Source organism: Dasypus novemcinctus, chromosome 27, assembly GCF_030445035.2.
Source record: "Dasypus novemcinctus isolate mDasNov1 chromosome 27, mDasNov1.1.hap2, whole genome shotgun sequence".
NCBI classification, from domain to species: Eukaryota; Metazoa; Chordata; class Mammalia; order Cingulata; family Dasypodidae; genus Dasypus; species Dasypus novemcinctus.
The window spans coordinates 49,349,406-49,362,374 of NC_080699.1; the positions used below are offsets into that span (position 1 = coordinate 49,349,406).

At 52.5% G+C, this 12,969-nt stretch overlaps 1 protein-coding gene across 2 annotated transcripts; it reads right to left on the reverse strand.

Moving 5' to 3' along the window:
* Positions 1–2,921: 2,921 nt before the first annotated feature.
* Positions 2,922–11,040, reverse strand: LOC131276340 (ral guanine nucleotide dissociation stimulator-like). Of its 2 annotated transcripts, none has more exons than XR_009183851.1 (5): positions 10,913–11,040; positions 5,170–5,244; positions 3,693–3,814; positions 3,411–3,510; positions 2,922–3,089 (listed from the first exon to the last, which is right to left on the reverse strand). XR_009183851.1 is itself a non-coding variant. In XM_058289495.1 (5 exons), the coding sequence occupies exons 1-4, from the start codon at positions 6,465–6,467 to the stop codon at positions 3,414–3,416; spliced, it is 339 nt and encodes a 112-aa protein (XP_058145478.1). In that variant the 5' UTR covers positions 6,468–6,480; the 3' UTR covers positions 2,922–3,089; positions 3,411–3,413. The 2 variants fall into 2 exon arrangements, 1 of the variants encoding a protein (XP_058145478.1); XM_058289495.1 differs by lacking the exon at positions 10,913–11,040 and adding an exon at positions 6,423–6,480.
* Between the last annotated feature and the right edge of the window lie 1,929 nt (positions 11,041–12,969).

The window sequence follows — 12,969 nt, forward strand, 5'->3', positions numbered from 1 at the left end:
CCTGACACCCAGCAAGGATTTACACTGATCCCATCTTTCTCCTTTCTTCCTGGCCTACGGTCAGCAAGACATAAACACTGGGCTGAACTCCTGCTCCAGCCTCAGTGGTGTGGCTACTCATCTCCTTTCTCAACCTATCCAATCCTCAACCTTCCCGTTCTGTAGGATGGATCCTTCTGCTCTATTTCATACCTCACAGCTCCCATTTCCCATTGAAAAGACAAGAGAAGATTTAGAACCAACTTCTAGGAATGGTGGGAATCATTTTAATTTGCCTGGGCTAATGGCTGGGAGAGGGTGATTAGCTCACTGACAAGAATCCAGTTAACTTTATTGTGCACAGACATACCATGTGTGCATACCTTGGTTAATTTTCTCTCCCCTTTGGGTATGACAAGCCAGCCCAGATGCTTGAGGATCCTATCTAAGGGTTCAGAGTCCAGGACGCCTGGCTCTGGGTCTGTGCTGTTCTTCTGGATTATTTCCTTTCCCACTTTGTAGAATAATGAATCAGCTCCCTAGAGCCTCCAAAGGGGATCAAGATTTGGTCTAGTTGTCACTATCATAAAGGTATGGCCTGTAGCCTGTTTGGTGCTTGTGTGCACCAGTCATGGTGCAGTCATGCCTTCCTGCCCAGAGGATGCCTTTCAAGTTGAGCCCCTCTGCTTGGGCATCTTTCTCATGATCCAATGCAAAAAGCCTATTCTCTGGGTACTCAATGTTGTTAGCTTTGAACTTGGTTTCCCAAAATCTGGTTCATGTTCGGGGAAGGGTACACAAGGAAGAAGGAGAAGGAAGGGAGAAGAGGCTGAGGGTACTGAGGCCTGCTCTGGGCAGTCTGGTTTGTGGACAAGGTGCCCACCCCACCTCCTGTCAGGTACACTGGGGCCAGATGGCCTCTAACCTTCAGGCTGGGGACCTGGTGTTCAGGTCCACCTCTTCCACCACTGCCCTCTCCAACTCACTCCCTGGCTTACTTTGATCCTGTGAAATGATTTGCACCAGCTTGTAGTCCTCTGGCTTGTCCCCATCCAGGTTGTGTTCTTCCATGGCCTTGCAGATCACAGCTGGAGCCATTTCCTGGTTGGTCACCTGTGGTGGGTCAAGGGACAGGCCCTCAGGGCATGGGTTCTGAAGCTGGTTCCCCCAGAGCGCAGCTGCCAGAAACCCTATGTAACCACCTCTGGTCAGGCCTGGGTCTAAAGCTCCCTCACTGTCTTCTCTTCTTCCCCTGGGGACACCTCCGTGGAATGAGGTGGGTCTTTCCAAACATTCCTCAGACCACCTCCTACAAGAACTTCTGTCTTCTGGTAGTTTCCCACTGTGGGTCTAAACCCCTGCCCTGTAGGCTGAAATATGTCCTCTGGGTCCTCAGCCTGCACATCTGCTATGGACTCCCAGGGCCCTGGGGACAAAGGGTGACCATGAGGCAGAGGGTGGGGACTAAGGAGTGAATTCTGGGCCTCACTCAGTTGCCTCCTGCCTCTCAATCACAGGAGGTGGCTTGCCCTCAGGAAGTGCCCCTGCCCTGACCTGCCTCTCCAGGACACTTCCCAGTCAGATCACACAACATCTAGTCTAAGCTCAGATGCCAGAGAGGAGGAGGGGCTGGATAACAACCCACAACACACCAGGACTGCCCCAGGCTCCAGGATGCAGCTGTGGTCAGCAAGGTCCAGGTGCAGTTGCCTTGACCATGAGGGCCTAGCTACAGGAAGGGCTCAGGTCAAGGATTCAACAAATGACAGCTTAGTAAAACCACACCTGCCCCTTTCTACAAGAGAAGTGCAGCCCAGGGAGGGTGTGTAACATGGCAGCTCAGCCAGCCTCTGTGCAGTGGATGCTGGGGTGGCTCCATCTATACATCCCTTCCAGGATCTGACTCCTGTTCACACCTTTTTGGCCACCAGCCTGAGAAAGAACCCATAATCCCTTCTGGGTCATGGCATCAGCCCGTCACTGGCCTATGTCTCCATCCACAGGTCCAATCTCCTTTTTGAAGCCAAACATCACCTGCTGTCCCTGTTCTTCTCTGACCCGCCAGTGACTTCCATCTCCCCCTATGAGAAAAGTCAAGCTTCATCCATCAGCTCACAGGGCCTGATGTGACCCAGCTCCCAAAACCTCTCTGACCTCAACTCTTCCCCTTGACCTCTGCTCCATCACCCTGGCCTCCAGGCTGTTCCTCAGGCAGGTCAAACACATGTGCCCCTTGGGTCTGGCAGGCTGTCCCCTCCATTCTTCTCTTTAGGGCTGCCTCAGAGATCCTTTGCCAGGCCTTCCTCAGCATGCCAGGCTCAGCCCCTATGCCCACCATCTGAGCCCTGACTGTCATCAAGCTCACACTCTTCCTGTCTCTTGAGGTGGCTGTCTGTCCATCCCCAACAACTGGGAAGTCCGCTCCAGGATAGCAAAGAGGGAACATGTCATTTCTTATGTGTCCAGTGATGGGCCCCAGGGAATAGCTTCACACCCAGCTCACCATGATGCTTTTGTACTGCTGGCCATTGTCCTCCAGGCTAACATGGACAATGCAATAGTCAATCACATGCCACTTATAGGGTGGCCATGGGTTGTGGCACCTGGGGATGAAACATCTGGCCCAGAGTTTGATGGTGGAGAAGGAGGAGGACATTCCTCTAGATGTTGATGTGATAACAGAGGAGTTCTGTGTTGATGCAGAGGTTGACTGCCCCAACTGTGGGTGACAGCAAGATCAGCAGAAGGTCTGGTGCCTTGGGGCACCCTAGGGTGGCTCTAGAATCTCTAGGAGTGTCTAGAAATTCTGTAGGAGTCAACAATTCTTGACCTATTTGTGGACCCAGAGAAGGCCAAGCAGGCACAGGAGAAGAAGGGTGAGGGCAAGGGCTGACATGGGATGAGATGGGCACTCACCATCATTTCATGGCCATCTTGGGGACTCTGGGACATGGTCCAGGTGGATTTTCACCTTAGAGCTTGACAAGCTGGCCTCATGTGTGTCAGGTGAGTTAGCTGCATTCCTGCTGCAGAAGTCAGGGCCACACTGGAGCTTGACACTGAAGTAGGGGGTGCTGCTACCACTGGACTCAGTGTCAGGGGCCTGGCAGCTGGATGGATAGGTCGGCTTACCTTGGGGTCCTCCCCTGGAATGCAAGCAAACTTCTCCCCTGCTACCACCCTGTTAAGTGGTCATTCCATTCATAGTAGACAAGGACTCTGACTCCCTTAGAGATCATGCAGCATCACCCCATTTCACAGAAGAGGAAACAGGCATAGGGATGGGACAACTCACCCAACTCACAGGCTCGGTTCGGAGTGGAGCTGGGATCCCTGGGCTAAATTGTCAGGCCCCCCAAGACCATACTTAACCTAAGCTTCCATGAGCCCTGAACCAGCCCACCTTTGCCCATCCTTGATGGGGAACTCACTCTTCATTCCAAAGGCTTGATGCCTTCCAGGTGGTGTTTGTCCTTAAAGTTCTTACTGGCCAAGTGGGATGGGGGCTCCAGCTTACAAAACAGGTGGTAGCTGCAGGGCAGAGTGGCAGCTGTAGAGTCTCAGGAGCCACACCTCAGGTTTCCTTCCCACTGTCTGCACAGCAGCTGGCATTTGGGTACCCCAGCTGTCCTCAGGCAACAGATCCTATGATGACCCAAGAACCTCAATGGTGATCCCACAGCTACCGTGACCTGATGCTGTGTTGGCCTCACCTATATTTCTTGCTGAGCTGCTTCATGTCTCCAAACCAGGCCCCAAATTGCTCATTGGTCATAAGAGAGTCATAGCAGCAGCCTGCCTGGAGCTGCTGGAGCTCAGTGATCATCTGGTATTCCTGGAGCCAGAGGAAAGGAATAGTCACTGCCGAGGCCTGGGTGTGCTTGCAAGGTGGGAAGGGGAGCAGTGGCTGTTTTGCTCCTGTGGGTCCCTAACATCTCCACTCCCTTCCAGTCTCTACCTGCCCTCAGAGCTGAGTTCATACAGCTGATCCCCCATGAAGGTGTCTTTCATCCAAGTATATCCCCCACCGTTCAGAAGAAGGCTTTGGCCCTGTCTTTTCTCCTTAAAATCTCCCCATCAAACTAAGAGGAAGCTGCATGTTGCCTGGGGGTGTCCTTCCCAGGAAGGTCTGTTTTCCATCCTACACCCCATTCCAACACCACCTCAGCAGTGATGGCCACAGCTGCTTATCTTCCTCCTTTTGTCAAAATTGACCGTCCTCCCCTGGAAGGGAGAGTTTACATCCATCATGAAGGGCCCCCATCCATTGCCATACCCATAGCCCTTGAGCCCATGTCACACTGCATTAATGCAGGGTTCAACATAAACAGGGCATCCCAGACTAGGGATGGAACCAGGCAGGCAATGGGCACCAGGTGTGGAGACCAAGAGTGGAGACAGAGAGAACTTCTAGCCCCAGCCTCTGATGACAATGAAGAGATGGGCCCTTGGACAAGCCTCCTTTATTCATTTTCAAAACGTTCATGGCACTCCAGCTTCCAGGAGGTTGTGTGGTTTCAGGAGACCCTGTATGCCCACTGGTGAGAGTTCAGGGCTCAGGGAGTGGCCTCTTCTCCCAAGCCTCTGGGTCTCTTTCCCACCCTGCCCCTGCCCCCAGACTCACTTACTTCTAGATACTCCTGCATTGCATGGCCCACCACCAAAAACTGAGTGAGAAATGTCCTCAGGCATGGGACAATGCCCCAGATAACACCCTGTGGCACTGGGTAGGAATGAGCACAGACTCTGAGTGGGCTGGGTGGGGATGAGCACAGACTCTGAGATGTGCCCCAGACCATGCCCTGAAAACTTCTCAATCTCAGACTCCTAGGACCACACAGCCTTCCCTGGTCAGTGTCAGACACTTAACTCTCACTCCCTATGTTCCCCTTCCAGACTCCAAGGACCACAAACTCCTTTGCAGTCACCTTCCAGCACTGGGTTTTCTAAAGTCACCAAGTTTAATTCCTCCCTTATCCAATCCACTCTGTGTCAGCTCTTCCAGATTCTTACCCTGACTGGCTGAAACTAGTCCCCCAGGATTCCCACAGCTCATGGGCCTAAAGTTTCCAGGGACATTGAAGGGAGGCTTTTCCAGGTGTAGGGGCCAAGAGGGATGGGCTAGAGGAAGGCCCCATGTTAACTTTGGGGCCACTCCTCCCTGACGCTCCCGGCCTCAGGCACACTCACCTTCTTCAGCTGCTGCACCTTCTTCTGGGCTCTTGTGGGTTTCAACTCCAAGGTTGCGAACTTGCAGATCTCCTCCTGCCAGGGTTGAGGACTAGGTCAGTGGGGCCCTCCATCCCTCAAATATTGTCCCTGTGGTCTTGGACACTTGGATCAAGTGGGAAGTTGGAAATCTGCTGCCATCATATGCCTGATGTCCCCTGCATGATCTTGTACAAGCAGACTGGCCTCCCTGAACCTGTTTATCTCCGTTGAAAGGACAGAGACCTAAACCCCCTCATTGGGAGTCCAGAGGCCTTAGTGTTGCATGCTAGCACCAAGGGTGCTCTGGCCATTATGCTTTACCCCTCAGAGTCATGAGAATGCTCAACCATGTTCCTTTTCTCCCTTGAGCCTTGTCATCTCACTGTGAGGGTGGCAACACTAGATGGTCATGCCTCCTTTCCACATGAGGACACAGAGCCCCAAGAGGATATCAACTTGGACTGATTCACTCAGGTGCTTCAGAGGACACCATCTGTTCCCTTCAGACAGTGGTCACATCTGAGCTGACCTCACCCCACCACAGACCACCAGTAACTGGTGTCTGGTTTTCTTGGCCTCTGAGTGTAGTTTGGGGCCTTGTGTCATCCCAACCATGGAGCTTGAGGATGGGATTTCTCTGGATGCTCAGGTAAGCAGCTCCTGCCAGCCCCAGCCAAGAGGAGTGGAGACCCCAAATTCTACCTGAAGCCATACCAAGGGCATCCCCTCTCCAGGGGTCCACTTAGAATATTCTGTGTGCAGACAAGTCCCAGCATGCACTCAGGAATGTGTCTCCAAGGTGCCAGGTCTGATTATCCAGGTAAGGTGGGAGCTGCCAGGAGCACTGGGCATTGAAATTTTGCTTCCACTTTAATGTAGAAGCTTCCGGTTATGGTCAGGAAGGACAGCCATGGTTTCCTGTCTTCCATATATTTCTCGTAGCTCTCTGGCACACATATCATTAGTAACAAGGCAGTTATGAGGCCCTCCCACTCAGATGGAGACTTCTCATCCTGCCAGTTCATCATCTCCTCCTGGAACATCCCAGCCACTTCCACTGAACCCAAGAACTACAAGCCTACTGCCCTACATGACCCTTCACCTGCCCATGAATCAAGCATATCCCTCTACATCTTCAACCAGAAAGGCCAGACGGATGTTTTCAAAGAAACTTTCAGTGAAAAACTAACATCCCCACCACCTGAGCCCTGACCCTCCAGCCTCCTCTTTACCTTGATGATCAACTCCCAACTCTGTGAGAAAATGGCAGACAACATCTGAAAGAGGTGGAAGCTGTCCCTGGGGGAAGGCAAGAAGGAAGGAGAAGGGTGGGAGTGGGTAGGAGTGTATAAAGGTTAATCCATTTTAATTTAGCCACCTGGGACTTGGGCTGCCTGGGTGGGTGGTACTGAAACTGGGAGCTCTGAGTGCTACAGGACATCATGGGACTTTGGAGCTGAGCAGCTGGTTCTGATGTGTAGATTTCAATGGACAGAGAGTGGTGCTGAGAAGTAAACACTTAACATGCTCCCATTTGGTTCAACTCTAACTGACAGTGACGGGAACCAGTGCTGAGGTAGAACATTTGATCTCATCAACCTAAAGCTGCATGCCACCTGGTCCTTGCCCAGGAGCCAGTGCCTCCTAGGCTCCCCGAAGGGCAATGTCCAGCCCCCACAAGGTCCCTGCTCCAACTTGGTGTCCCAGGAGTACCCTGCCCATCTGGAAACTTCCTCCCATGTCTTAAGACAGTGAATTGAATGGCTTTCAAGAGGAGAGAAGATGGCATAGAATGAGAAGTTTTTGAGGATTTGGCACTCCTGGGAAGGGAGAAAGAATGAGCAGTGAGATGTGGTCTGAGTGCCCCCCTGCTCCAGCTTCAGCCCCTCAGCTGACATCTCTCCTCTAGGATGAGACAAACACACAGGGAGATCCTGAGGGCATGCTGTGGACCCAGAGAGGGACAACCACACTCAACCTGAGACAGTAGCCTCAGTGATAGGTGAAGATAGTGTAAGGCTGTGCTATAGGCCAGAGAGGACCTGCAGGACTGAGAGCCAATAAGATCACAGAAGGGCTCCAGGACTCCAGAGAGGGCCCCTTGAGCATACCCTGGCCACCTTGATCCAGTAATCCACCACCCTGGACCTGTCCAGGGCCACCATACTCTGGTCCCCAAGGCAGGCTGTGATGACACAGTTGGTTACACTGGTTGAACTGGGTGATGATGTCACAGATGGGGGTTTATATATACTCCTTGTCCTATTTGTTGTGCTGGGACCACGTGGTGCCCAGTGATAGGGCACCACCTTCTTGAACAGCTCCTGGGAAGAGGAGATGTCAGCAGGTCCCACATCCATGCAGCTCAGATAATGCAGGCCCTAAAGGCCAAGGTCAGGGTCCAGTGGTGAGGACAAGGGGTGTTTTCTGTCCCTGAGGGGCCCTAACACTCAAGTGACCCAGAGCACAAGCCTATTGGGGAAGAGAAAGCTGCACTTTCAAGTCCCTCTCATGAACTTCAGCATGGGAGGTGCCTCATGCCTCCACAGGCTCAGATGGTACCATGGTCCCTCCTGATAATGCCCCCTGGACCTGCTAGCAGTCAGGTACTGGGTCCCTGGGTGGGCAGAGGTTTTGGGTGACTGTCAAAGGATCCAGTGCACATCAGGGTCTTATTAGTGTCAATGTTATGGAGACCCCAGAACAGAGCGGGCCACCCGTGGAGCTGATTGCACCTCAGTGAGCTCCCTTCAACCCTCAATGGCCAAGCCTCCTCAGGCTTTCTATTTCTTTGCTCTCATGTGATCTTCACAGTTGGTGTGTATGGCAGGTATGTTTAGTGTTCTATAGCTCCTCTCTAGAGAGGGGAAGTGCAGTTTTAAGGATTAATAAACTTGCTCAGGTTACAATGCTGGGAGTGTAGCCAGGCTTTGGAACAAGATCCTAAGATTCTGGATCAGAGGATGCTAAGGCTGGGGTGGCAGATCCTGGGAGGAAGATCTGCCCAGATTCACCCTGCTGATCACAACTATTCATCACATCCATCCATGTCAACTGCTCTGCCACTAGCTGAGGAGAGAAAACCAGGAGGTTAGCCTTCTCCTCACTCAGCTGGTGGTCGGAGGTCTCAGGCCAAGGGCAGGAAGGTTCTTATGTTGTAACCTGCCCTGCTGCTGACTTTAGTTCTGGCAGTGGCTCTGGTGATGCTGCCAGACAATCGTTCCCCTCAAGAGCTGGTGCTACTGAAGGTGAGTAAACAGGCTGTAGTTCCAGAATGCATACTGACATAGACTGCAGGTGGCACTGGAGGTGGTGGTGGGACTGCCTCCAGCTCAGGAATTTGTGATGCAGATGGTGATGTGACCTCCTCCAGTCTGGCAGCATGTGGCTCTACTTTCAGAGTGGCTATTTGTGCTACCTCCATAGGGAGCAGTGGAGGTGGCATCAAAGCTTCTTCAAGCACTAAAGCTGGTGCTTCTGATGCTGAAGGAGCAGGCTCTACCTCCAGGTCGCAAGGTAGGTGGAACTGGGCTTGTCTCTTGCACTGCATCTGGTGCATTGTTGGAGACCCAGGCTCTGGAACATGTGCTGATTGTGATGTAGCTGCCTCTACCTCCTGAGAAGGTGCTCCAGTTGATGACATATATGATGGTCTTGTTTCAGGACAGACATAGATCCTAACATTTTGGGTGGCTGTTGTGGTGGTGTTAGAGCCACCTTCAACTCAGGAGTAGGTGCTACAACAAGTAATACATCAGGAACTACTTCCAGAGCAAGCGCTGGTGCAAACTCAGTAGCTGGCAGTAGAGGTGGCAATGGAGCCAAATCAACCTCTGGAACCACCCCTGTGTTTGCTGCAGGTGGTGGAATTGGTGACACAGGTTGCACTGGAGGCATTTGCAGCTCTGGAGCTGACAAAGGAACTGGAGAAGAGGTAGGTCCCACACTATGAATTGCTCTAAGTGTCTTTCAAATACAGAGAAGATCTCACAATCTCAAGGGCAATATCCAGCCGGAAAAGGTGTTCCCAGACTGCAGTCTCCCAGGTGACTTGTCTAAGGCTCCTCCTTGCTCCTGGCCCAAGGGCAATCTCTGGTAGGTCCTGTCTATGTGGTCCAGTCCTGGCCCCCACCCTACAAGCTCTTGTGCTACCACCCTGAGCACAGGGTGTCTGCCTCAAAGTGTTCAGGATGACTCCTCTCTGAAAGAGAACTATGGCCTGGTGCTCCAGGGCAGAGCCAGGTAAATGTACCTGGCCATGGGCCACCAGCAGCTTGAGGCAGGGAGAGTCTGCAGGTTGTAGGAAATCTTCAGAGTACTGGTTCAACCAGGTGCTCAGGAGGGAGGAGAGGAAGCTGAGGGCAGGTGGGTGGGCAGTAGAGGCAGAAAATGGCCTTTCTTCCACACTGCCCACAGGGACCCTCCCACTGGAACATAAAGCCCATAAGGACAGGGAAGAGTTTTGACTGGTTTGTTATTAGCCTGGCACTAACACACAGTAGAAGTTTCATCAATATGTGAGTAATGAGAGGACAGGGTCTGTCCTTCTGTCCTGGGCCCTCCTGGCCCCCACCCAGTAACTTCTGGCCTGAGGGGCTGCCTCATCTTCTGCCATGTGTCACGTGTCTCCTCTTCCCACTGACACTGCCCTCCTTAATGATAGGGGCACAGCTGGCCCTGCCATCCGTGCAAGAGGCAGACAGGACTGAGGTCCAAGGCAGATTTGGAGCAGGCTCCTAACCACCTCCTATCGTGGATTTGCATGAAATGATGTTTTGGGGTCTTGGTGCTGTGGTAGGAAAGGATTCTCTCAGAGACTGACAATGAGCTCCCAGGGTCCTCTGCAGCCAGTACCTCAGGACCCCACCCACAGCTTCCTTTGACTCCTTTCCAACTGGAGGGGGAAGCCTCTAGACTCAGCCCTCCAGGGGGATCATAGAATGAGTGGGGCCCAGTGTTCTGCCCAGCCCTTCCCTGCCACCGACCACCCAACTCCCCACACTGGTCTCAGGTGAGGAAAGCCCCTCCCCCTCTCCCAAAGTGCACTCACTTTTTCATTTCAAGGCATATGTCCTGCCTGCCACTGACATGGCGTTTACGTCCATATCTAGGGGAGACCGTGAGTGTGTCTCAGCTAACTTACTAAGTACAACCCCTGCTTAAGATGACTCGTGTTACTGCCTGCAGTTCCAACTCTAATAGAACCCAGAAGAGCAGGAAAATTTGTCCACTTTGTTCACTCCATGGAGCTACATGCTTCAGAAAGTGTCTGCAACTAATAGACACTCTTTGGTGAAGCAATGAGTCCTAAGCAGCACTGTCTCAGACCTAAGGTGAGTCTGGACCCTCTGTTGGCCTACAAAGATCCCTACTTTGACCACACCAAGGTTGGAGGCACTGAAAAGGTCTCAAACCTCCTTTAGAAATGAGAAAACTGGGATAAGTAAAGGGGAGAGACTGAGAGCTTCTTCATTGGGAAGAGGAAAGTCCTGCCTAGGAACAGCACTGCCGCTCCAGCCACCCTGTCCACTGAGTCAGGCTCTGGGAAGCACTTTCCATGGATTCTCCCAGTTAGACCTTATAATCAACCTTGAAGTGTTTTTCTTTAACCACTCCCCGTCCCAAGGAGGAACACGAGGCCAGTGGGTGAAATGACATTTCTGAGACACAAGCAAGTTGGGGGCAGGGCAGTCAAGTGGTCAGGGATGGGGCTGGCTCTTACCTGTGGAACAACCAGTCTAGGACCTGCTCAGTGGTGGTGAAGACCCAGTATGTTACAAAGATGCTGATATACATGAGGTTGCCCTCCTGGAAGGCGGGCACCAGGTGATCCACCAGCTTCTCCCAATTGAGTGCCTTGACCATCCGCAGCGTGTGGCTCTCCTCCCTCATGAGGATTGAGTTGTTCTTCCTTTAGGGTGGGACAGAAGAGGCACAAGTGGTCGGAGGCAGAATTGTAGACCCCCAGGTGATGCTGGGGCTATGGGCAGACCTGCTACACCTAAACCCTCAGTGACTTGAGGCCAAGGGGGAATGTGTGTGCCTCTGGCAGAGAAAGGTCCTCAGCCTTAAAATTGAATTTGATGTGAGGAAATAATTGAAAGATGAGATTCTAGACTCAGCAAGGGGCAGAAAGCTGGAGTGGCCCTGGGGAAAGAAAGGCCCCTGCAGTCCAGAGGATCTGAAAGGACACCTCAGAGAACAGCAGACCCACCTGGTTAGTAAACAACTTTCAGGACTTCACTGCTCACGGAGCTAGAACCACAAGACTATGCCATTTGCCACCCTGACCCCAGATCAGGAAAATGAAGGAAAATGAAAAGAGCCTATTCCAGGCAGGGTGCAGGGACTCTCCTACCCAAAGAGCCAGCTGGTGATAACTGAACTGCTCCAGCCTTAGGTATTTAACCTTCACTGTTGAAAGTGATGTCTGCGTGTCCTCTGTTCAGTCATCCCTTTCCTGGGAACCTCTACCAGGGGCAGGAGGGATCAGGGTAAGTGGGAGGTGTTCAGAGCAGCAGTGCTGACAGGGCCACAGGGGAGGACAATTCAAGGTCCAGCAGCACCAAAGGCCAAATCACTGCTCTAAGCTGCCTCCCTTCTGGAATATTGGGCAGCCAAGTCAGGTCTCAGCTCCTGACCTGGGAAGGAGAAGGAGAAGGGGAAAGTTATTGGTGACAGCAAGAACCTAAGTGAGAGAGCTGTATGGCTTGGAGCAGCTCACAAAGACTGCTGCTGAGGACATGGGGCTAGGGAGTGTAAACAAAAATACAGCAGCAAAAAACACATATATGTGAAGTGAGTCCACCCTTCCACCTACTTTGAGGGGAACCCCATGGAAAAGACTCCTTTCTGCTATTCCTTTAACCATTTGAAGAGATCTGCCTCCTGGTCTGTGGAATGGCACTGTGGTGGGTGATTGGTGGGGACCCAGGTTTCTCAGGAAGCAGGATACTAGGTCACTCAGGTGTGAAATTCCTGGAAGAAAGCAAGGGAGAGGCTAGGGTGGGGAAAAGGACCTGGGGTGCTCCCCTACTGTTGCAGGACCTCATTTGTCACCTGCTCCCACCTAGAACCAACGCTGGGACCGTGATGGACCTGCATCTTCTACAGAGAGATGGTGTAGATGAGGCCACCCTCCAGCTCCTCGACAGCCACCTGCATGGAGCTCTGTGAATACAGTGCCCAGCAGACTGGCCAAGAGACATCAGCAAGTGGACTGCCCTACTCCACAAGGGAAGCTTCTCCTTGTTTGAGCTGGGACCCTGATCAGACACAAATGGGTGCCTGCTCCCTCTCCAGCTCCACTGGAGAGGAGATGACACCTGAGAGCTCAGGGTTAACACTGGTACACATGGGAGTCACCCCAAGATGAGACTTCCCACCCTTCCAGCCATGATCTGGCAGATGACAGGGAAGGACCTACTGGGTTCCCATTCCTGACAGTCTGCTCCATCCCAGGTGGTCCCACTGCTCATGTCTTCTACTCACTGGGAGGTTGGTGGGACATGGAGCTGCCCAAGCAAAAGCAGAGTAGGTGGCATGTGCTGAATTAGCTGTCCCTCACTCACCCCACATTACCTTTGGGTACCTCCTGTATGAGGGCCAAGGAATTTGTGACTGCGACCTGAGCCAATGTTGAAAACAATGGGGACTCACTCCTGACTTGGTTGAGGCTGCAGCCTCATGAACTAGGAATACAGCAGGAGAACATGGTTCCTTCTTGGGTGTCTCCTGCCAAGTGAGCTGGGAAGGGGCTGCCTTTGGAATCTGGGTGCC

Coding starts and splice junctions, on each gene's coding strand:
- LOC131276340 (XM_058289495.1), bottom strand. CDS start 6,467: ATGTTGTCTGCCATTTTCTCACAGAGTTGGGAGTTGATCATCAAG. Junction 5,245..6,422: donor GTTGGGAGTTGATCATCAAG/GTAAAGAGGAGG, acceptor CAACCCTGGCAG/GAGGAGATCTGCAAGTTCGC. Junction 3,815..5,169: donor AGGTGCAGCAGCTGAAGAAG/GTGAGTGTGCCT, acceptor CTCTGGCTCCAG/GAATACCAGATGATCACTGA.